The sequence below is a fragment of the Pseudonaja textilis genome, chromosome 1, assembly GCF_049901715.1.
Source record: "Pseudonaja textilis isolate UNSWEBS1 chromosome 1, rPseTex1.2, whole genome shotgun sequence".
Taxonomy (NCBI): Eukaryota; Metazoa; Chordata; class Lepidosauria; order Squamata; family Elapidae; genus Pseudonaja; species Pseudonaja textilis.
In genome coordinates, this window is record NC_141990.1 from 125,805,812 (window position 1) to 125,830,197 (window position 24,386).

At 35.2% G+C, this 24,386-nt stretch overlaps 1 protein-coding gene across 1 annotated transcript in view; it reads left to right on the forward strand.

Annotated features, from left to right (window-relative positions):
* CSMD1 (CUB and Sushi multiple domains 1) overlaps positions 1-24,386 on the forward strand; it is a 1,143,868-nt gene that overhangs the window by 989,628 nt on the left and 129,854 nt on the right. The window contains exons 27-33 of the mRNA XM_087916392.1: positions 4,227-4,418; positions 7,234-7,372; positions 10,290-10,477; positions 12,689-12,883; positions 18,981-19,097; positions 20,663-20,776; positions 22,358-22,453. Coding sequence (XP_087772518.1) covers positions 4,227-4,418; positions 7,234-7,372; positions 10,290-10,477; positions 12,689-12,883; positions 18,981-19,097; positions 20,663-20,776; positions 22,358-22,453 — 1,041 coding nt within the window. The remainder of the gene's footprint in view (positions 1-4,226; positions 4,419-7,233; positions 7,373-10,289; positions 10,478-12,688; positions 12,884-18,980; positions 19,098-20,662; positions 20,777-22,357; positions 22,454-24,386) is intronic.

A 24,386-nucleotide genomic window follows, 5' to 3' on the forward strand; every position in this document is an offset into this window, starting at 1 on the left:
TCATGTAGTGTTTAACAGGTGGCCTGTGTTCTTAAGTCCTTTGTCCATAGAAACCCCCTGGATGATTTTGGTCCAGTAATTATCTCTCAGCCCAATCTCTATCTCACAGGTGGTTGTTGTGCAGATAGAATAAAAGGAGATTGCCATACAAATGGTCCTGAGACCCTGGAAGACATACGCTGAGATGATTTGTTGTTCTTATTTTTGTCTTTATTATTGAATTCAGTAATCCAAACCTTGTCTTTAATATTTAGCAACAAGACATTGTTTAATTAATTGTTAGAAACAGAACATAGGTGGTGTTGATTTCAGACTTCTGGGATGTTGCCATTAGTCTTCTGATTGGATTTCCTCCTTTGTTTTGCTTTAGATTTCTTAGCAGGAGCCTGTGTAAAGTTGGATGGATTAATGAGAAAGGTGGAGTGCTGGGGCAAAGCAGCAATTATTAAGCACATGGCTCAGGGCTGAAAAATAATTATGGCCTCACAGCTGCATATCAGCCTGTCTATCTTCCTTGAAAATAAGCTACTGCTGTTTTTGTTTGGTGGATTTTTAAAAAAAGAATCTTTATAAGGAATTTTCATAAGGAATTGAGAGCCAATTTATGCTAGTCGTTAAAGTGCTGTTGTAGAAACCAGGAGACCATGGGTTCTAGTTTCCCTTTAGCCATAAAAGCCGATTGGGTGACTTTGTGCCAGCCATTCTCCCTCAACCCAACCCACCTCGCAGGGTGGTTGTTGTGGGGAGAATAGGGAGAGGAAGATATGTTGGATAAGTTCACTGCCTTAAATTATTTGTAAAAATAATAAGGGTAGGATACAAATAAATAAAAACATAAATTACAAATTAACATTAATCTGCTGGACTGCATATGTCTCCATGTTCTGCTTTCTAATGGAGGCAGGAGATCTACAAACTACTCCCAGATACACACACTCAGACACATACACACTAAGATTGATGTCTTCTCTGATGACATATTTATGCTACCTATTCGCATATGTACACAAGTTGTTTTGCTATGCTTTATTGTCTGCCATTAAATATACAAACAGAGAAGATTTACTAGAGAAATGCAAATGTCTTCTAATCACAGAATGTTTGGACCCCATCAAGGAACCATTGTCTTCTCTACTCAGCACAGCATGTAAAACACCATGAGGACATGAACTGACTAGTGTGATTATGTTAATTGTTATCAGCTTAACACTTTTCATTAAAACTTAATTACCATTTAATCATGTCTAAAAGGATATAAAATGGAGTTCAGCATGCATCCCTGACCTTTACTCTGCAGGGTTAAATGTATTTAAGTTAGTTATTAGAAATCTTATTAGAAACTGAGGTACTGGCTAAATATCACCTATCAAACCATGGAAATGTTGATAGGTGTAGGTAGGTATTAAATTTCCATTAGCCATAGAAGATTTCTGGTCTTAAAATATTCAAGCTCCTACAGTTAATTTGTTGCAGGTTTATTGACAGTCTTTTATTTTGCTGACTTCCATATTCCACTGTCTTCTCCCACCGCCACTTTCTGAATCAAGAGATTCATCGGTGGTCCTCAGTTTATGACTGCAATAGGGACTGCAATTTAAGTTTACATTGTGATGGTCATACATTGAGGCACCGACATAACTGGATCCAATGCCCTAATCCTTTTTATGGAAGTTGTTAAGCAAATCATATTCTTTCAAAGCCATTCTTTTGAATGGTTGGTATTTTGCCAGAACCCTGCACAAAATACTGGAAAGCAGTAGGGAAAAAATGCAAATTGCAATCATGTGACCATGAGATGTGGCCACCAATGAGCCAACTGCCCAAAAAGCAGTCAAGTCACCAAAAAACAAAACAAAATCCTTTTAAAAAGTTACTTACAGTCCATGATTGCCACACCATCCACACAGTCACATGACTCCATTTTGTATACTTGGCAATCAGCTCACATTTACAACCCACTGCAGCATTCCACAGTCAGGCAATTGCATTTTGTAACTTTTTTTTTTTTCATTTTCTGGCAAAAGGTGCCAGATAAAATAAATTCACAAATACAACTACTGGTTCGCTTAATGGTTTATGTAAAAGCTACAGTAAAAGTAGTCATAAAATTAAGTTTGGCAGTGTGGTATCTTGACTTAAAACTGCAATGATTTACAACTGAAATTCTGCTCCCAATTGTGCTTCAAAGTCGAGAACTACATATATCATAGCCTAATTATTTTATTTAAAGTGTAACTTTAAAATTCTTTTTTTTTAAATCCTCTTAAAAATCCTTGGTACCTGAAATCTTTGCTAGAGATGAAATGTTGTGGTCACTGATGACGGGGTTAGGAAAAGGGCAACACTTTTATGAACTGTTCTGTGGTTTCTGAGCTTTTGTACACACAAAATGGTTAGGAAAGAAAGATTTCAAAACTGTACATGCAGAAATTGCTATTTTACATCTGTTAGGAAGTAGAGTGAATCTATTGCCCAAAAAGCAATTAATATTTTTCATAAGAGTCAATCTTGCCATAGATGAATTCTCCTATTCATTAGTACCTATAGTTTGTTTTAGAAATAATTAAGCTGTAGTACTCTGATGAATTGTGTTATGCCTACTTAGTATTAATACCTCCTTATCAGCAAAACTGAGTATTACAACTTAGTGTAATAGAGTGCAACTGCTTGTAATAATTTCATCAAGTTAATGATATCCTAGTTTACAAAGTTCAGGTGATCATAACATTTCTGAGGGGGAAAAAAGACCAGGTTAATAACTTTGTGAAAATACTCATCAACCAAACAAAATGTTGGAAAACATTTATATAAAGGGACCGAAGCACTGCATTACTCCCATAAAAGGAAGCTATTTTTTTTTGTGGGGGAGGGGGTGGATGGAGAAGCTGGTAAAAGAAAGATTGAAATAGGTTAGAACTGGTTGAAAAATGCAAAGAAAAATACTGAGGAAAAAGGTCCCTAGTTCATCCTTACGGTTCATCCTTACGGGAGAGGACTTTGGACACTGGTTCAAAACATTGTTGACTGTTCCATTTTAAGTCCCAATTATCTGAGCCAGAGCAGCATATTTGCAATCTGCCCAGTGCTTCCCTTACCTAGGCATAGATCATAGATCTGTAGATGACAGGCAGCACCCAGACATGCATGTGCTGTATTTCGTTACAGAGGAGAAATATATTCCTATTGCTAGGAAAGATATTGGAAAGAATTCTAGAAGCCATGCTCTGCATGATGTTCTATCTGTTTTAAGTAGGTATTGAACAACTTTTATTACAAAATTGTCATTTGTCTCCCATCTGTTTGGCATTAATAAACATAGACAGTGAAATGCACGGAATAGGTCTCAACACTCTAAAACTATAGTTTTTTTGCAGGTGAGGTTGGTAGATGCAAAAATAGAATTAATCCCATGACATCTTGAACAATGAGTCAGAATATGAAATAGCTGTAAAATATCTAGCCAAGTAATATTTAAATCATCAGTACACTAACCTTCCAACAGACCATGAGGACAGAAAGGCAAGTACTTAATGGTAGCATATGCAGTATATGATGAAGTCACTATGTACATGTCATCATTTTGGCTTCATTGTGGTTTGCTTCAATGCTAGTGAATAGTATGAATGCCTTTGGGCAATATGGTTTTTTAAAATATATTTTTCTAATATAGTTTATGGCATAAGATAAAGTCTAACCCAAACAATAAGCAATTTTAGATGTAACATTCCTATCTTTATAAACCATTGTTGATAAAGTTGTGAGAATTGTTTTGACTCTTAACTTTTTCCTCCATGTTCTGGCTTTGATTTACAGTCCTTAATTTACCTTTTCAGGGGGAAAAATAAAATCAAAGAAAGACTGTGTCCAGACAGCCTTGTTTCTGCAACATGACTTTTCTTTATTGTTTTGGTTATTTGTAGAATGGCAGCATGTAGTCCATACATCTTATACCTGCTCAGCGTTTATTTCAAACACACTGAGATTATTTTCCAGCATGCAATCTCTCCATCTCTTTTCCTTACAGAGATAATTGGAAGAAAATCGTCTAATATGATGTATTAGAGCAGGCAGTTTCCTAGAAAAGCAATCCTACTTAATAACTTTCCTTCCAAACTTAGACAAATAATGGTATACAATACTGTTGTTATAAAATGTGTGATGCAATGCAAAATCTTTAACATTCAAAACATGTCTCTAATATATTTTGTTTCATGATTTCTTTGCAGCATCGGTTGCATCTACTTGTAATGACCCTGGGACCCCACAGAATGGAAGTAGATATGGAGACAGCAGAGAGCCTGGAGATACAATCACCTTCCAATGTGATCCAGGGTATCAACTCCAAGGGCTGGATAAAATTACTTGTGTACAACTGAACAATCGATTCTTTTGGCAACCCGATGCACCAACATGTTTAGGTATTGACATGAAATGTTGGGCAACTTTGAGTTAAAGTATACTCCCTCATGATATTCTCGGTGGTCATTCAGGGTGATACCACATACATTTCATGCATCAGCTACGAATCTCACAACTTATTTATGAAAAACGATAAACTTCTATTATCGGTAAATACTGATAAACCACAACTTGTTTGTAGATAGCTTATTTGTATTCTTAAAATTTCAATTTCCTATGATTGGGTATTCTGGATGTGAGTTTCTTAGAGTATGCATCTGATTACAATATATATTTTAACTTAAGAAAACAGTAAAACATGGATTTGAGGGGTTCTTGGTGCTCTCTGGTTGTTTTCTTGCAGTTATTTTATTACACGACTAGATAACATCTGCATCATTATTGAAATGTAGATTTGTCAATTATTCTTTTCAATGACTGGTTCACCAAAATCATGGTTAGTTCTTTCCTGCAGCTCTTGAGAGCTGACAATCAATCAACTTATCTCAAATAGCAGAATACTACCCAAATCTGGACGTATGCCAGCTGATCAACAGAAGATCCTAGAGCTTCAAATATTAACTTACAATGCTATACGTCTGAACGCATAAAGGCTGCACTTACTTCATTGCAGCATTTAATGTAAACTTCAGGAATGGGCAATTTTTGTAGAATTGAGTTGTAGTCCTTGTTGGCATTTTTTGTAACCCTAATCCAGAGTGGTTTTACCATGTTTATATCAGTGTACAGTGCCTATAATACTTCTGAAATAGATAACTGGTACTACAGTACTGTTTAGATTTCTTTCAAATTATCTTCTTAAAATAAGGACATTGTCAGGGCAAATTAATATTCATATTTCATTTAAGTAAATAGGGGGCATGCCTGAAAATCCTGGAAGTAATGATAGAAAAGAGCAGACTGAAATGAGAACTTGAGCAATTGCTCTACATTCTAGTAACTAAGCTGATGAATACAGTAGACGATCATTACAAAGCCTATGCTAGAATAATCAGAAATAGGCAGAAACAATAGATTGTCTCTGACTTCATCTGTAGAAACCCAGCCAACTTTTTAGGGCTGTGAACCAAATGACATGGTCTTTGGTAGAATCAGCTGGTGCATTAGTACAACTGAGCTCCATTATGAGCAATTTGCATCACTTATGGTGATAAGCGCACCAACGTGCCTACCGTCCCTGTCCTATTGTTCCTTTTTTATTTTTTTTTATTTTTCTTATATGTATCCATGTATTCATAACTATGTTTTTACTTATACCTATTATCTTGTAAGCAATTGACAAACCAAATAGATAAATAACTATTCCCCCCCAGATTCAAGCTGGTCTTTGTAACATTTTAGGAAATGCTTTTCCTGAGCTATCTGGTCCACCATTTAAATGTCTGTTTGGATTAATGCAACTGCTTCTCATAATTCATGTATCTGGTCTTTTTGCCTATTAGATTCCTACCTAACATGCTTAGGATTCCTGGATTCTACCCTGAATTCTTTCCTGAAATCGTAATCGTTCTTGTCAGGGAAAAAAAATGCTTATCACCTTAAAGAGCTTAAAGAGCTATTAGTGAGATCCTTGCATTAAGAAGCTCTGAACCTAACCACCTTGGATATTTATTTGCTTTCTCCAACATCCCATATTTAATTAAGGTGAAGCAAAAGGCAGTGATACCACATATCCAGAAATTCTTAGAAAAAACAAATTATCTATTTCTTTTTCCCTATGGGGACTTAGCTTCTGTGAACCCTGGACTGGGTTTTTAGAAAGCCTCCAAATATTTTTGAATTCTGAAGAATTTAATTTGGGAGGTCAAACTGATGCTGCAATGGACAAGATGAATTTTTTGATAATTCCAAGAGTTGGATTTCCAGGTTTGGAGATGTCCACATATGGACTAGGATGCCAGAAGATGTTTTAAATTAACAATTTAAATTAACATCTTAATAGCTTAAATTACAGTCTTTTTGGATCCAGAATGCTCTTGTTGGAAAATATTAGAAGAGTTTTGAGATTTCATTACAATAAAAATCTAGAAAGGAAGTGATATATTTGATCCAATTTTTAAATAAGAAAATGACAACATGGGTTGACTAGTATTGTTACTCTAATTAAAATTATAAATGTTCTCTCCTACTGTTTACAAGAACCCTAATTTTAAGTGCATGATTTAAAATTTAATCGTTTACTTGAAATGGAACTGTGCAATTTTCCCCTTGTTTTTAAGCCATAATTTAAGATTATAATTACAACCCAAAGACTAATACAAACTAAAGAATAGAAGAAATAAATAGAAAAAGTAGAAGGGACAGAAAAAAGGAAAAATAGAGAAATAGAAAAGAAAGAAAAGAAAGAATAAAGAGAAAGAAATACATAACAAAGTGTCCTTCCATCTTTATAAGTGATGAAGTAGTATATTTCTTAACAAGTATAAGCAAGTTTAGTAACTTCCCACCTTGTCAAATACAACAAAAGACTGCTTCTTCCCATATGCCATCTCTCCATTCTACTTTTTTTTCTTTTCCCAGTCTTTATTCAGTCAGGCAGAGAAATGTCTGGAGTGCTTTAACTTCATTATTGGGTTGCTTTATTAAATGAACTTCACACGCCTAAGGGAAGAACTTTCATACTGGAGAATAAATACTGTACTTACACATTTTTTATACAAGAGATTTTCATTGTACTTACAATTGTTGTGATAAATATTTGAAAATAAGATGTCAGAAAGAAATGTATAAGAACCTAAATTATTTTGACAGTTTCCAGTCCTCAGTTTTGACATGTGATCATTTTTTATTTTCTTATTCTCTCCTGTGTGACAGCTGCATGTGGTGGAAATCTTACAGGTCCAGCAGGTGTTATTTTATCACCAAACTATCCACAGCCATATCCTCCTGGGAAGGAATGTGATTGGAGAATAAAAGTAAACCCTGATTTTGTCATTGCTTTGATATTCAGAAGGTATTTCAAGAACTGTGTTTTCTTTTAAGTGTCACATTCAAAAATTGCACAATATATTATTGAGCTTGGCTAATTACTTTTTAAAACTATGCCATAGGCAGGGCTGAATGAGGTGGGCCTGAGTATTTAAGGTGGGTTTTTTTTTTTTTTTTTGGTAGTATGTTAACTTTAGGGCATAAATATTGTAATTTTCAAGGGTTGCCCATTTTAATATAATGGAAAACTATCTTGAGAGTGTTCAACAATAATTTGGGGGAGGCGTATGCTGAAAAAATAGGACTTGGAAGCTAATTGCTGCCTATCTATGCCTTACATATTCATCAGTGCTACGTGACACATAAAACAAGTAATGACATGAGAAAAATGTATGAGTTATTAAAGGAATCCTTTAGGGTTAGGGTTAGAGTTAGGGTTAGTCTAAAAGGATCCATCTAGTCCTACGTCTATTAGAAGGCATATAGTTTTTGCCCCTCTCTACCTTTTTCTTGTGATCCAATTAAAGAAGTGCCAGATGTAACTTACCTCTTATAGTGTCAGAAAAGAAAAACAATTATGGTGAAGATAGTTGCTGTAATTTGAAACCGCTAATGCAATAACTGGATTCAATAGAGTAGTTTAGTTTTCTACTTAACTCCTTTCATACTCCCAGATAGAAAAAGTAATATTTTAATAAGGTTCTAAAAACCAAGTCATTGCATGACCAGAATGAAACCTCATGTAAACTTCCTCAAGTTTCTAAACTAAGCCTGGGCTTGTGTAGTGGAATGATTATAAGGTTGAATTAAATAAATTAATAACCTCTTTTTATGTTGTTTCTATGAAGCTAGATTGAAAAAAAAACCTTGCAAAAATAAACAAAAACTTTACTTATAGAGTGAAAAACAGTGTAATGAAATATTTCACAAATAGTATAATTTACACTGATAAATCACTATCAGAACACTACCTAGAAATCTGTATGGATGCAATCACCAGGTATCAAGTTCAATATAAATTTAGTTTAATTCATAACTTTTACTTGATTACAAAGGAGCATGGTGGCTCATGTGGTTAGGATGCTGGGTGGCAAGTTACCAAACCCACATTCAAGATCTGAGTGCTGCCGTGGGGTGGGATGAGCTCTCGTCCTTCCTCCAGCTCCTGCCAGGCACATGAAAAGAGCACCTAACTGGGTGCAATGATGTTGCCAGCTAATCCTTTCAACCGGAAGCGCTTCAGTGCTTCTGACACAAATGTGATGCAATTTGATTACCAAGTGGATGCTGGTAGCGCAGACTCTGTCCAACTTTAGCTACTGTGCCACCTGTGGCCCTTTTTGATATGGGAGGTCCTGATGACAATCCCTTATATCCTCATTACCTCAAAACTAGATTATTGCAATATGCTCCTTTTGAACTGAATTTGAAAGTTAGCCCATATGCTAGTGAATAAAAGTCATTTTAGCAGCTTAGTCCGATCTTTTGGGCACTGCATGAGTTACCTGTAAGTTTTTGAGTACAGTTCAAAGTCCTGGTTTTGAGCTATATAAATGTTGTATTATATTATAATGGGAACTTTTTTCTCCAAGGAGAATTTGCCTACTCATTTGTGGTCAGCTGGAGAGTTGAGGCGCATGCTCTCTTTTTCTTCAGATGTTAACGAGGTGGGGGCAAAGCAACCTCATCCTTCTTGAGAGTGTTATTTCTTAGGTTTAGATAGCCCCTAAGTATTTAGAGTTTATAAATGAAGCAAAAATACTAGGTTTTTAGACCATGGAGTCTTTCATAGTGAGATTTTTTTTAAGGACACTTGATTGATCGTTTAATGTTTATTTATTTGTTCAATATATATAGCAACCCAATTCAAAATGAGTCTGGACAGTTTACAAAGCAGTTATTTAACAACTGTCTCCTTCACAATTACAAGTTAACGAGAAAGTAATTTTATGACCAGTCCTCACATTTATGACTTTTCAGGTCTGTAAAGCAAAGCAAAGATCAAAAGCGCAATCATAGTTTCACTTAGTGACTGTTTTCACCTAACTTCTTGTCAGTCACAGTTGTGATTATTAAATGAGAAGTACCTGTGCAAAAAAATGAAAAACAAGATAAAATATGAACCTTAACTGTTTCTGACATTTTTATTTTATTTATCATATACTAAGTGACAACAGAAGGTCCATAATAATTATTCAAATATTCCCGGTTGAAGGGGAGCAACTTTTCTTTTCTTCAATTCCCAATGATAACAACTTTCTTCTTCCACAGTAAATCAACCAATTAATCACTAACAGTTGCAGCAATATTAAAAACAATTCAAAAACCAAAACATTACTTATAATGTTTATTAGGGTATGCATTGCATGTGTTTTATATATTGATTGACTGTGTAAACCGCATAAGTCTACCCCAAAGTAAGTTTTTTTAAAAAAATTGAAATAGTTGCATTCCCAAATCACTACTTATAAAATACAACTATTTTCTCTAAAATGTATTTCAAATATTTGTGTATATTTTAAAGAAAATGGTGTCTAGTGGTTCCACTTTTTTCATGTGACCTTTCTGATCAATGTTGGGCAAATAAGATTTAGTGTTAGCGCCCAACCTCTTCCTGCTGGTTTTAGCAGGGGCAGGAGCTATCAGGCCACCGTGATACAGGTTTCCATTTTTTCTTTTATATCTAGAAAAGGCTGAAGAAAGCCTTAGAAGCAGAACTACTGTTTATGCCAAAATTCGACTCATAGAAAATAAAGAAGAAAAAGGGATAAACAGAAAAACTGGAAATATAAATTACTATGCATACATTGCTACTTGGAATCTTTTTGTGAGAAATAAATACAAATGCTAAAGAAAAAATAATTGGAACACTTCTACTAGTGATATCTTTTTCTTTCCCACCAAATCCAGAGACATTTTATATTCTTGGTTTTCTATTTCAGTTTCAACATGGAACCTAGTTATGATTTTTTGCATATTTACGAAGGAGGAGATTCTAACAGCCCTCTGATTGGCAGTTTTCAAGGTTCCCAGGCCCCAGATAGAATAGAGAGCAATGGCAATAATCTGTTCTTGGCATTTCGGAGTGATGCTTCAGTTGGCATGGCAGGATTTGCCATTGACTATAAAGGTAAATTTAAAACAATACATATTTACCATATTGTATAATACGAAGTTCATCTATTTTCAATGAATGCAGTTTCAATCAAGATGAAGTTTGTGTAGATTTGTAGCAATATTAGCAATAATGATATGGATTGGATTTCTAATCGCTCATAGTGACAAATATCATTAACGGCACTTTCTAGAATACTGTTCAATGATAACGTCATTAAAATGGTTGCATACTACATTCAGAAAAAAAAACTTATCTTAGTTATATTGGGCTGATTTTATAAATTACTCTTATCTTAATTGTATTGGATATATTTTATAAAGTCTTAAAAATGTGTTTTATATTAAATGTGTTGCAGCCACCTTATTTAGAAATAAAATAAAAAGGGCTCTCTGTTATTATTCATAGTTTAATGTTCCTACATTACATTTACACTTATTTCTATACTAATTTGGAACTGGTTAATGTTTTTTCTATAACTACTTTCAAGTTTCAACTAGAAGCTGGGCTGAAACCATTTAGATAGCTCACAAGAAAATCTAAGAACTGAGAATAAAATAATATTTATTGAAGGAGTTTGAAAGCTAATGCCAAACAGTATTTCAACATTTCTGCTTATTCACAGACTAGCATTATTTGTAAGATAAGTTTCAAAACTTTTATTTATTTTTTATTCTGCCCTGCCTAATTTTTGACTCTCCCTTTTGGGAAAGCTGGTTGTGCCCTTTGGTCTTTTGTTTTCTCAGTAATCAGGTTTGGTCTTAATTTGGTTTTTTATTGAATGAAAATTAACTGCCTCGCCATGATTGGTTTGCTCTTAGGTTCAGTCCAGTCTTCCACTGCTTTTTTCTTTATTTTTTCCATTTGAATGATATAACTTCTTTAGACATTCTCTTATTTTTCCAAATATTTACTTTTGCCCATCTGCATACAAATGGAGGACAGAGAAGGGAGATAAATTCTCAGTTTCAAACCAGTTTTGAAAAGCAACAAGCTATAAACATCCCACTAGTTTCCAAAAGATGTGTAGTTCTCTAAAGAATTAGTCATATTACAGTAGAATAAATGATGTTTAAAGGCAAAGCAAGGCCTTGCATATTCACTGAGAGTTATTTTAATATTTATGGCTACATAATATACTCATATCTGCAATTTGAGCACAAATATATACTTTTCATTTAATACAAAATTAGTTTTTCCACTATATAAAATATATATCTTTATTTTCTGACAGATATTCGTTACCATGTTTAATTATATAATGCTATTTGATTTTTTGCCATAAGAATGTTCCATAGTGCAATTTTGCTTAGCTCATTGGTTAATTTATTTAGTTTTGCTTGAATTACTATATCTGCATAGAATTCACAAGATTTTTTTTTTCTAAGCAGCAAAGTCCTAATGCTTTGCAAATAAAAATAAATAAAATGTTCATAACAAACACAATTTTTAAAAGGTCACCCCAAACAATTTGGTTTATAACAGTTGTTTTAGCATTGTAGAAATAAACAAATATATTGCATTCTTTAGTTTAATCATGAAGCTTTTATTTCCCTAAAAATGGCTATTTTACAGAAATTGCTAAAAATAAATCCTTAAAAATTCAGGCATTTTTAACTTATGAAAATTGTAGTGTCTATTACAATAGAAACTGATACTATATACTCAAAAGTCAGTCCCAACAAACTCAGTGGGACTTAACTATCAGTATACTGAATATTTGTAGTAACTAAACATGCAAGCTATTTTTTTTTCATATGAAAAAATACTTGCAAATATTATTCTTATTAAAAGCTTTCAGGTCCTTTTTTGATTGGTTATTCAAAATATGCTATGGTTGGTGATGTTGAAAAATATGATAGATCCAGGAAAACTGTTAAGGCTTCTAGTTTGTGACCTAGTTCATCTGACAAAGCTAATCAAAGCAATCTTAGATCTCATATAATAACTGAAAATTTGTCTAAATGTATCCTCATAAGCAATATTGTCTGTATGTGCAGTTCTAATAGTAATTTCAGATTAAATTCTAATAATCCAAATCTACTTGTGAAGAAAAAGATGTATGGATGGATGGACAGACAAGCTTGCTCAGCTAGATGAAAGTGAGATAGGAATTAAGTAAACTGTTAGTAACTTTTTTCGTTCCTGGAGTGGATTATATTGATTCAACTTGATTCCTAAATTTTATTTTAAGAGAGTCTTAACCTTCTTTCTCTTTTTCTTTAGAAAAACCACGGGAAGCTTGTTTTGACCCTGGCAACATCATGAATGGAACCAGAATTGGAACAGACTTTAAACTTGGGTCGAGTATTACTTTTCAGTGTGATTCAGGTTACAAGATTATTGATCCTTCTACTATCACTTGTGTGATTGGTGTTGATGGAAAACCTGCATGGAACAGAGTCTTGCCATCTTGTAGTGGTATGTATGAATCCTGGGGAGGGGGGTTATGAGAAATTGTATTAGTACAACTATTCTTATTGTTCCCTCTATTTTGGCATTCATACAATATTCTTCTAGCAAGGTAGGGCAACTGATGAAAGACAGAAGGGACAGCTCTTGTTTTCTTATTTATTTTAACTCCCATGTCTACTATTGCTATTTAAGGTGATTTTTTTAAAAAAAAGAAAAGTCAGACAAGTGGTTTTGATGGGGGGGATAATAGGAGGTAAATATTATATACATGGGATAATCTGGAAAAATATCAGTTTCCTTTTTTAAAAAAAATTAAAAACCTTGAGAATTTCATTAAATCCATTTTACAGTATATCTATGGAATATACAGTGCATTCAGAAAGTATTCAGACTCGTTCACTTTTCCAGAAGGACAACCCTTATTGCAGTCCTCCAGCGATCTGGGCTTTATGGCAGTTTGGAATTTTCAAAAAAGCACCCGAAGGACTCTCAGATGGTGAGGAACAAGATTCTCTGGTCTGATGAAACCAAGATTGAACTGTTTGGCCTCAATTCTAAATTCTAAGTCTGGAGGAAACTAGGCACCTCTTATCACCTGCCCAATATCATCCCAACAATGAAGCATGGTGGTGACAGCATCATGCTGTGGGGGTGTTTTTCAGCAGCAAAGACTGGGAGACTGGTCAGGATTGAGGGAAAGGGAAAAGCAGCAAAGTGCAATGGAAATCTGTTCCACAGTGCTCAGAACCTCAGACTGGGCCAAAAGTTCACTATCCAACAAGACAATGATTCTAAACACCCAGCCAAGACCACACAGAGGTGGCTTAGGACAACTCTGTGAAGGTCCAAGAGTAGCCCAGTCAGATCCCTGACTTGAACCCTATTGAACATCTCTGGAGGGACCTGAAAATGGCTCTGCATCGACAGTCACATCCAACCTGATTGAGCTTAAGAGGATCTGCAAGGAAGAATGGCAGAAAATCCCCCAATCCAGATGTGCAAAACTTGTCGTGTCATACCCAAAAAGTCTCGAAGCTATAATTGCTGCCAAAGGGACTTCAACAAAGTAGCACTAGCAATAGCACTTAGGCTTATATACTGCTTCAGGGTGCATAATTCAGTCTTTATGTGTGTCTTGCACCCTGACTAAAGTACTGACAGCCAATGGCTTCCACAAAAGCAAAATCACTGGCTTGATCCACAAAAACACACTGAGACATAATGGAGACCTAGAAGATGAACAGACCTATGGAACAGCTGTCCTGCCCTACATAAGAGATACTACAGACAAAATCGGTAAGATGCTACACAGACTGCCTTCAAACAGATAGAAAAATAGCAGCCATCCTAAGAAACCCCAAAGATAAAATTAACCTGGAAAACCATATATGAAGTCCCCTGTGCATCATGCCCTGCCACATACATTGGACAGACCAATAAAAGAATAAGTACCCGCCTGGATGAACACAAAAATGCAGTCAAAAAGCTGGAACACACTTCCTCACTAGTCCAACACATGAAAGCCACAGATCATAGCATCAACTTCAATGGCACCAAAACCCTAGCCACTGTAGAAAACTCCAGCCACAGAATTATCAGAGAAGCCATAGAGATTGAAAAAAGACCTGAAAGCATGAATAGAAGAGATGATTCCACCAGACTGTCAATTATTTGGAAGCCTGCACTAACAAACAAAAAAATCTCCACACCACAAGCCAGGCAAACACCTGGGCACAAACAGATCCCCTCTGATACCTCCAGCTCAAACATACCCCAACCAGACACCCAAATGAAACCTAGCTTCCTAATAAATGATAGCCATCCATTTACTCGGAGCCAAGTCACACTAAAGCCTCCAATATAGAAAACACAATGTTGCCAGCCAATCAAGACAAAAAAAGCTACAAAACAGACAGAAGATATTAGAAACACCAATCAAGCAGAACACAGCAAAATCCAAGACCAATAAACACAGACCAAGACTCCCAACCAATCAGGATGAAGAAAAAAACATTCTGGCACAGCAGTAGGCTAGTACCAAATTTAAAACAGAAAAGGCTGTGAAAGTCTGACTCACAGACGAACACAATACAGAAGCCTGATGATGGCAGATGAGATTCTGCCGAAACGTTGCTACAACTTTAAAAGCACAACTATAATAACGTGGGAAAATACCCGAACAAAGCTGAATACCATGCATACATACATACATACATACATACATACATACACACACACACACACACACACACACACCGTGTTTCTCATATAATAAGGCCGGGTCTTTTCTTTTCTTTTTTTTTTGAGCCCTGAAAAAATGGCTAGGCCGTCTTTTCGGGTGTGACTTAATTTCCCCCCACCCCCCTTTGCATCTTTGGGCGGGCGGGCAGCGATGGTTTGGATGTTGACCTCAGTGTTGGTGAGGCACTTAGTATCGGGGTCAACGCAGGCAGCACCATATCCGGGTGTGCAACAAAAGTACTTCCTAACGGCAAGCCCCCCCACACTTCCCCCCATTTCGCATGTTTTAATATAGGCCTTAATTTGTGGGGTGGGGCTTAATTTCATTTCATGCCTATAAAACATGCTGGGACTTCCTATTGGGGGAGGCTGTATTGTTGGAGAAACAGGGTATACACACACACACACACACACACACACACACACACACACAGTGTCTTAAATAACTGATGGAAAAGTCACTGAGAAATAGAAATGTTCTGTCTTGATAATTTTTCATTTATCTAAAACCTTTTCATTTCTTCTCTGAGCTCTCTTAAATGTTAAAATCCTTTCCACTGCTGTTGAGTGTCCTTCTTTCCAACACCTTTTGTTACTTATTCTAATAAAAATGAGGACAGTAATACTGAGGATGATACATTAATAAATGTTATAAATAAATATTAATGTAGTTTAAAAAATAAAAAATAATTACTCGAAGCTAGCAGATGGCTTCATTTTATTAGGTTATCTTTATATTAAGTTATTAGAACAAAACTTTCCAATTAGAGTAGTTAATAATAGGTTAAAAATTAGACATAGAAACCTTCTATTAAAATATTATAAATAAGTCTCAACTTGTATCCAGTGTCATGATACTCAGATTTTCTATATGAAAGCAATCCATATTTAAAATACTGTACAAAGGGAAAATAGTTATTTGAGACTGACTCAAATTCTGTTCAGAATGTTTTGTTTCAGCAGATGTTTCTATGAGTGGAAAATGGGTTGAGAGATTTATTTTGCTGATCTCTATTCTATGCACACAAAGCGTGCCACAGGGAATTGAGAGATCTTTTGGCATAGCAGGGATACAGGGATATGACTACAGAAGAGAGAAGAACATCAGTGAAAAATCATATTTTCCCTATCTGTTCATTGAATCATCCATTGAGCCAGAAAGCCTTAAAAACTAAAGCAATGTACAGCTCTTGAGAAATGTTTTGGCTGCAAATGACTCATTTTTCATCAAACAATGTTGTAATTTACAATTGTTAGTTTTATATTTTAGCAAACTACATGGAAGCATAAGTAATATATGTCCATGTTTATCCACATTTTAACATCTGATGCTAACAGAAAAATGTGTGGTTATAAAGCGGTGTGGACTTGATGTGATCATTTGACAAAAAGTATGTGTGTATTTATAGCACAAAAATATTTCCCATTTAGCTGGTGGTAGTTTCCCAAACAAATTAGTACAAGGTATTAATGCCCTTTTCAAAATCTGAAGTTTGAATCTTCTAGGTATGAGGATCTCCCAGACTGAAATATGGAACTGGATTTAGAAATCTAAACCGATTTATAAGACTTCAGATGGCATGTAGATCCAAAGTAGATTTCTGTTTCACACTAATGTATTTTTCCCCATAAAAGTTGAAGCAACTTAGTGAGGAGCAGCACCTGTCTAGTTTAAGAAAAATATGTCAAGCTATTTTGTATCAGTCTCCTTTAAATTCCAGTTTGTGACAGACTCAATTGAAATTTGCAACCTAACTGTGAAAAGAGACAAATTCAAGGAAGAGGTGTCAATTAGCGCAACTAAGAAATGTAGGAATGATAGCAAAATAAGTTCTCTCAGTATGGCCTTTCAATGTTCAGAGATTTCTTGTGATCTGTCAGATCATTTGAGAAGATCTCAATTTTTAATGTAAATTTGGACAGTGGCTTATAAAGTATACCTCTTATAACACTATAGAAATACTATAAGGCATAGTAATACTAGGGTGCAGATAAAATAGGAATGGAAGAGGAGCCTTCCTATCTCCACCCCAAAAAGATTTTTTTACAGAATAGCTAGGAATACTAGGAACACTAATTTCATCTGATATTTCTTATACTATATGCTACTTTTGAATTAGGCAGGCTTCCCCCTCACAGCAAATTGATTTGTCTACAGGTATTCCTCGATGTATGGCCACAATCAAATCAAAAATTTCTGTTGCTAAGCAAGACAGTTGTTAAGTGAGGTTTATTCCATTTTACAACCTTTCTTTCCACAGTTATTACATGAATCACAGCAGTTTTTAAGTTAGTAACATGGCTGTTAAATAAATCTGGCTTTCCCATGATCCTGGGACACTGTAACCATTATAAATACATGCCAGTTGCCAGGCAACTGAATTTTGATCATGTGACCATAGGGATGCTGTAACATTTGTGTGAAAAAATATCATAAGTCACTTTTTTCAGAGTTGTAACTTCAAATGGTTACTAAACAAATGGTTGTAAGTTGAAGACTACCTCTATTTTGCTTAAAGAGTTTTTATTTTGTTTTAAGTTGTAATCATTTATAAATGGAAGATCATAGTCAATAGAAGGCACATAACTTTTGGTTTCCAAATAAATGTTTTTAAAATTATTTATTTTCAATTTATTGATCTAAGTTCCAACCCAAACTTTTTTATATAATGTTATAACTGAATAAAAACAATTGGAGATTTAGTCACTAGTCTGAGGCTATGGTTTCCAATGGACTCTTGGCTGGCCATAGGGTAACAAGTTTGAAAGTGAATTAAAAGTATAGAAGTATAGAAACAACTATACATTGTTGGGGAAATTAAAAAAAAATAGCAGTCTTGTTCAGGAGCCATCTTGATTCTACTGCCCCTAAGGCAGTAGGCTGTTTTATCTAATGCAATAAAAAGTGGAAAGGTTATTTTGGCATAAATCCCTTGATTCCTTGAAGATCTCACCTCCCTCAGAATTTGCTCCATGGAGTACAGTATGTACCTTTTGTTTGGCATAGGAAATGGTGAATGGGAATGACAATATTTAAGGAAAATTCATTCCAATTATTGTTTTTAAAGGGGATCAAGGTGCTGTTGATCACAGTGGCAATGAAAAGTGCATATTTAACTCTTGATTAAAGAAATTTAATCATGCTGCATGACTGTTCCAAAACTGTCAGGATTTGCAGATGCTAAGCGATAGATCAGGACTATCAGCCCATGGACTGGATGTGTCACATACTGGCCATGCCCACGCCCTGTTTAGCGAAGGGAGGGAAAGTAATGATACATCATGTGACACCACTGTGACACTGCGAGTTTGACACCTCTGTGATAGACATATCAAAAGAGTGGTGTCAGAATTCTGGCAGTTACTCCAATTAAAGTTGACAAGTGGTTGCTAAAATAGGGCAGTAATCTGTGTCAAAAATTTACTTCTTTTGTTTATAAATTTAAATTTTAGCACAATAATCATGGAGAATAAAGCAACATACAACATGATCAGTTGTGATATTATTCATATATTATAACTTGTATTATATAATATCGATACATTAATTTTGCAGTGAGCAGGCTGAAGGCAAATGGAAACTTTATTAGTATCTGCCTTTCCTCATTAAAGGGAATAGCCATGAAAAACAAAGTATAAATTATATGGCACTTTTAAGAGACACCAAGATTTCAGTTTAAGCACATTTTCTAAATTGTAATTATCCCTGAATACTTATTTTGATGTTAGCTTGTATTGAATTCTATTGCAATGCTAATACAATATATTTATATATTACAAGAAGAGGTATTATATTTTTATTTTTAACTCCAAATGATTAATTTGACCCATTTTTTCTGTATTTACACATGTTCTTTCTCAGCTCCCTGTGGAGGCCAGTATACTGGATCAGATGGAGTAGTTTTATCACCAAATTATCCTCAGAACTACACTACTGGGGTGACTTGTCAATATTCAATTACAGTTCCTAAAGAATTTGGTAAGTCTGACTTCTCACTAAGCCTTTATTGTCATTAATTCTTGGTGGTATTCTTGGTATACAATTTGCTTAACAAAGTTTCAATAATAACATCTCAGTATCCTAGGACTGAATTAGCTAAAGATAATTATTGTTTATGAATTTAAACATAACATTTATTTTATTATTTGCTCATTCACTAAATTACTTATTAGATTTCAGCTTGCATTTCTGTTTTATCTTCCAAAGCAGTAGTCTATAGAGATAAAATAAAATATGTGCTAAAATACACTTAAAATCAGAATTAAGAGAATACTGAAAGAAATTAAGATTTGACAAAAGGTATATGTTTTTATTATCTTCCTGAACATCAAGCAGATGAGAGTCAAATTTTACTTCTGAGGGAGTGCAGTCCACTGTCAAGGGTTCAAGAGAAGCCTCTTTCCTGCGTAGTAAATATCATGGAGACTGCCAGAATTTGTTTTGAAGTAAATAAATAATATAATTCACATCTGAGAGGCAGCATTCACTCCTCACCATGGCTATATTTGGATAGTAAGTGGTAGAAAAGCATTTGGCAATACTCTAGCTCTGAGATAAGGGAGTCATTTTCAAATTCCCTTCAGAATAGAGAGAATCAGAGGGTGGGGGAGGGCAAATTACTCCACTGAGTCGGCACTTGGCGTGAGCAGTGATTGTCTCCCTTTGCTAGTTCTTTTCCCAGGTTTGTCTATGTTTTTGAGATTATATGACAGAATATTGGATGATCTTAGTCATATTTTGTCATCTGGTGGATTATTGCATCAAAAGCATTTAAGGACTACCATATAAACTGAACACTGGCAATATAGCACCATTAGAAATTATAATGTATGTCAACCCATCTGACACCCTTTCCCTTTGTATGGTGCCTGCAAGAACTCAAATCTAAATAATGATAATAATTAAAACTCTTAATTAAATCAGCCAAAATCTCACAAGGTTTGGAAAATCTTGTCAGAATTTGGTGTTCCATCTGAAATCTTATAGATTTTAGATATTAGAATATAGACATATAAACATAGAGCTCTATATACTTTTGGCACATACATACATATATACACACTCATGCACCAGACACCACTTTTAACAGCTTTGTGAGCCACCAGTCATAGGTTTGGAACAATTGCGACTGATATATTAAGACCTTTAAAATAGCACATGGATTTTCTAATTTGTCCAGAAAGCTACTAAATATGCCCTAGGTCTTGAAATAGCCAGGAGACAGTGAAACTATTATTTATTGCATGAGCTTCTTAACATTTAAAATGCAGCTGCATTTTTGTATTTTTTTTTTTTCAAAAATAAACAACTCCAACATAACCAGCACCAGCGCAAAGCTTCAGGAACAATATAAATATAATAATAGTCCCATTTTTATTAATTTCCCCCCTGCATTTTGTGACTTTAGACACAAACGTAACCAAGTAAGAGATGAAGTAGAATCCACTAGATGTTTACAGAAAAGTAATTTTCATTAGTTGTAGACCTAATGTAATTTGTTTTGCAAATAATTAATATTTCCTTTTGTTACTCATGTTTTATAGTTGTGTTTGGACAGTTTGCGTACTTCCAAACAGCTCTAAATGATGTAGCAGAATTATTTGATGGAGAACATCCTCAAGCCAGACTTCTGAGTTCACTTTCTGGATCTCACTCAGGTAAATAGTACATCTTAAAAATACATAAATAACACCAAAATTAACTTAGTTTCTTAAGTGTAGAGTTTCAAATCATCAAAATGGAATGTGCTCTTGTTTACATATATTCAGAGTGTTTTATTAGGCAATGCAAATATTATACCAGATATTAATACTTATTTGGGAAATCGGCATAATTTTTATGCATATAGACATATTAACACCCATTTCATTCATAAGCAATGTCATTGATACTTTACAACCACTTTCCCTTCTCTGATTATCTGGGGAATTTTTTTTCCATCACCAGTTACTAAATTTTATTCAATATCAGACGATATAAAAAGGCCAATAATTTATTAAACACATTTAGCCAATTTCATTGAGTATCTCAGCATAAATTAAGTATGGCATGTGTCTAATTATTAATTAATAATTATCATATATATTATTAGAATCAATAAATAGTAATTAATATTGTGTGATAATTAATCATTTATAATCAAGAATTAGTCACAAGTTTCATTCCACCAAATTATTAACCCTGATTCATAACTATGTTGCTAATCAAAAGTATTTGTATAGTCATTTCCTCTGCTCCTGATGTTAAGAGGTATATACTAACTTCCAAAGAAGCTATCAGTAAGTTTGGGGAAATCTAACATATTTTATAATAAACCTCCATTTAGTAAGTCTTCTGCTGCCACTTCTCCCCAAATCTGTTCTAGCAGGTCCCTAGTCTTCCAGATCAAGGCCTGGGGAATGGGTACAAGGAGTCTGCCACTGGCAATTGATTCTACCAGTGTGATTCTTCTGTCAATAAATAGACATTGATGAATTTCAGTCAATTTTTTCAGAGCTCTAAAACCTCTTCAGGAATTTACCTGATAATTGGGTGAAATGAAAGGAAATCTGATTGAGAAAAGAAATGGTATAAAGTATCATAAATGAGGCCAGGGAAAACATGAAGCAAAGAACAGGAGTTTTTTGCCTTTTTGAGAGCCAGTTCAATGATTAAGCCACAAGGCTAGAAAGCAGAAGACCATGACTTTTAATATGACCTTAGCCGTGAAATCCACCTGGGTGACCTGACCTTGGACCAGTCACTCTCTCTTAGCCCAGTCCACCACTCAGGTTGTTGTTGGGGGGGAAATAGGAGGAAGAAGAAGTGTTGGATATGTTCTCCACTTTGAACTATTTGTTAAAATAATAAAGGCAGGATATAAATGAATTAGTGAATTAATGAATGCTGTTGTAATTTATAATAGAGCTAAAACCAAATAACCTCACTGGTGAAAGAGAAAGAAATTTAAAGACAATAAATATTTCTGAATCAAATGCTGATTTTAAAAAATTATGTTTAACAGGCATAAAATATATAACGGAAATTATATATTATTAAGATATAAATTGTATAATGATTACTTCTGTGTCTCCTTCCTTCCTTCCTTCCTTCCTTCCTTCCTTCCTTCCTTCCTTCCTTCCTCCCTCCCTCCCTCCCTCCCTCCCAGACAACAGTGTTTCATGTCCACATATGCAGAAATAAGTTTATATCTATTTTGTTTATGCTCTCTTCTCTGTTTTTCCTTTTCTCATATATAGGAGAGACCCTGCCTTTAGCTACATCCAATCAGATTCTCTTGAGGTTTAGTGCCAAGAGTGGAGCATCTGCAAGGGGCTTCCATTTTGTTTATCAAGGTATTTCTCTTTCCTTTATACTTTCCTAGGTTTGGCAAAATATCAATGAAGTTAATGAAAATTTTATTTACATAAACACTCATTTTGTTTCTGGATAGAAGATCTAATTTCAATATATCCAACCTAGGTCAGGCTGAGGTTATTAGCAATACAAAACTACATGGATATCTCTTTACAAAAAATTCAGTGAAAATTTTAACTTAATACATAAGTTTGGATTGTAGCCTAAGGCTAAAATCCATGGTAATTTTCTTGGAAACAAGTTGTATTTAATTAGATATACACTGCTCAAAAAAATAAAGGGAACACAAAAATAAGACATCCTAGATCTGGATGAATGAAATAATCTTATTAAATACGTTGTTCATTACATAGTTGAATGTGCTGACAACAAAATCACACAAAAATTATCAATGGAAATCAAACTTAGCAACCCATGGAGGTCTGGATTTGGAGTTTCACTCAAAATTAAAGTGGAAAAAAACACTACAGGCTGATCCAACTTTGATGTAATGTCCTTAAAACAAATCAAAATGAGGCTCAGCAGTGTGTGTGGCCTCCACGTGCCTGTATGACCTCCCTACAACACCTGGGCATGCTCCTGATGAGGTGGCGGATGGTCTCCTGAGGAATCTCCTCCCACACCTGGACTAAAGCATTCCCCAATTCCTGAACAGTCTGTGGTGCAATGTGGCGTTGGTGGATGGAGAGAGACATGATGTCCCAGATGTGCTCAATTGCATTCAGGTCTGGGGAACTGGTGGGCCAGTCCATAGCATCAAAGCCTTTGTCTTGCAGGAACTGCTGACACACTCCAGCCATATGAGGTCTAGCATTGTCTTGCATTAGGAGGAACCCAGGGCCAACCGCACCAGCATATGGTCTCACAAGGGGTCTGAGGATCTTATCTCGGTACCTAATGGTAGTCAGGCTACCTTTGGCAAGCACATGGAGGGCTGTGCGGCCCCCTAAAAAAATGCCACCCCACACCATTACTCACCCACTGCCAAAGCGGTCATGCTGGAGGATGTTGCAGTCAGTAGAACATTCTCCACGGTGTCTCCAGACCCTTTCACGCCTGTCACATGTGCTCAGTGTGAACCTGCTTTCATCTGTGAAGAGCACAGGGCTCCAGTGGCGAATTTGCCAATCTTGGTGTTCTCTGGCAAATGCCAAACATCCTGCGTGGTGTTGGGCTGTAAGCACAACCCCCACCTGTGGACATCGGGCCTTCATACCACCTCATGGAGTCTATTTCTTTCTTTTTTTAAGTTTTATTGTTGTTTTAAGACAAACATAGACAAACAAAACATAAGAACATCAAGCCATCTTCCATATATATACATACAGTATGTTGGTTGGTTTACAAATTGTTTTGTGCTTCCACTTCATAGTCTTCAATTACAATTATGTTGTATATATTTTCATATTGCCAATCAAATATTCCTAAATACATTAATATCATTATTAAACAATCATTTGACAATACTATTATTCATTCATGTTTTACAAAATAATCCACATTTTATTTAATTTGTTTTGTGACAGTTCATATTATCATCTCAGATCTATCCTACAATCATTTTGTAGATATAATAAAAAAAAACATTTTTATATATTCATTATGTTCTAAAAATCTACATATTTCATTACTATGTTTTATTGTTTAACTCAGTGGCTCCCAAAGTGGGCGGTACCGCCCCCTGGAGGGCAGTGGGATGCCTTAGGGGGGTGCTGAGAGGCAAGGGGGCTGGCAGAGGGGCACTAAGAGCTGGCAGGGGGCGCTGGAGGTGAGCAGCAGGGCACAATTCAGGGGTGAGAAAAAATGACGCTGCCACTGCGTTCAAAGCAAGGCCCTGCAGGATCATCCCATTGACTTGCACGCTCTGGTGCAAGGAGCTCCGCCCATGAACACAGCATTGGAAAAGGAGAG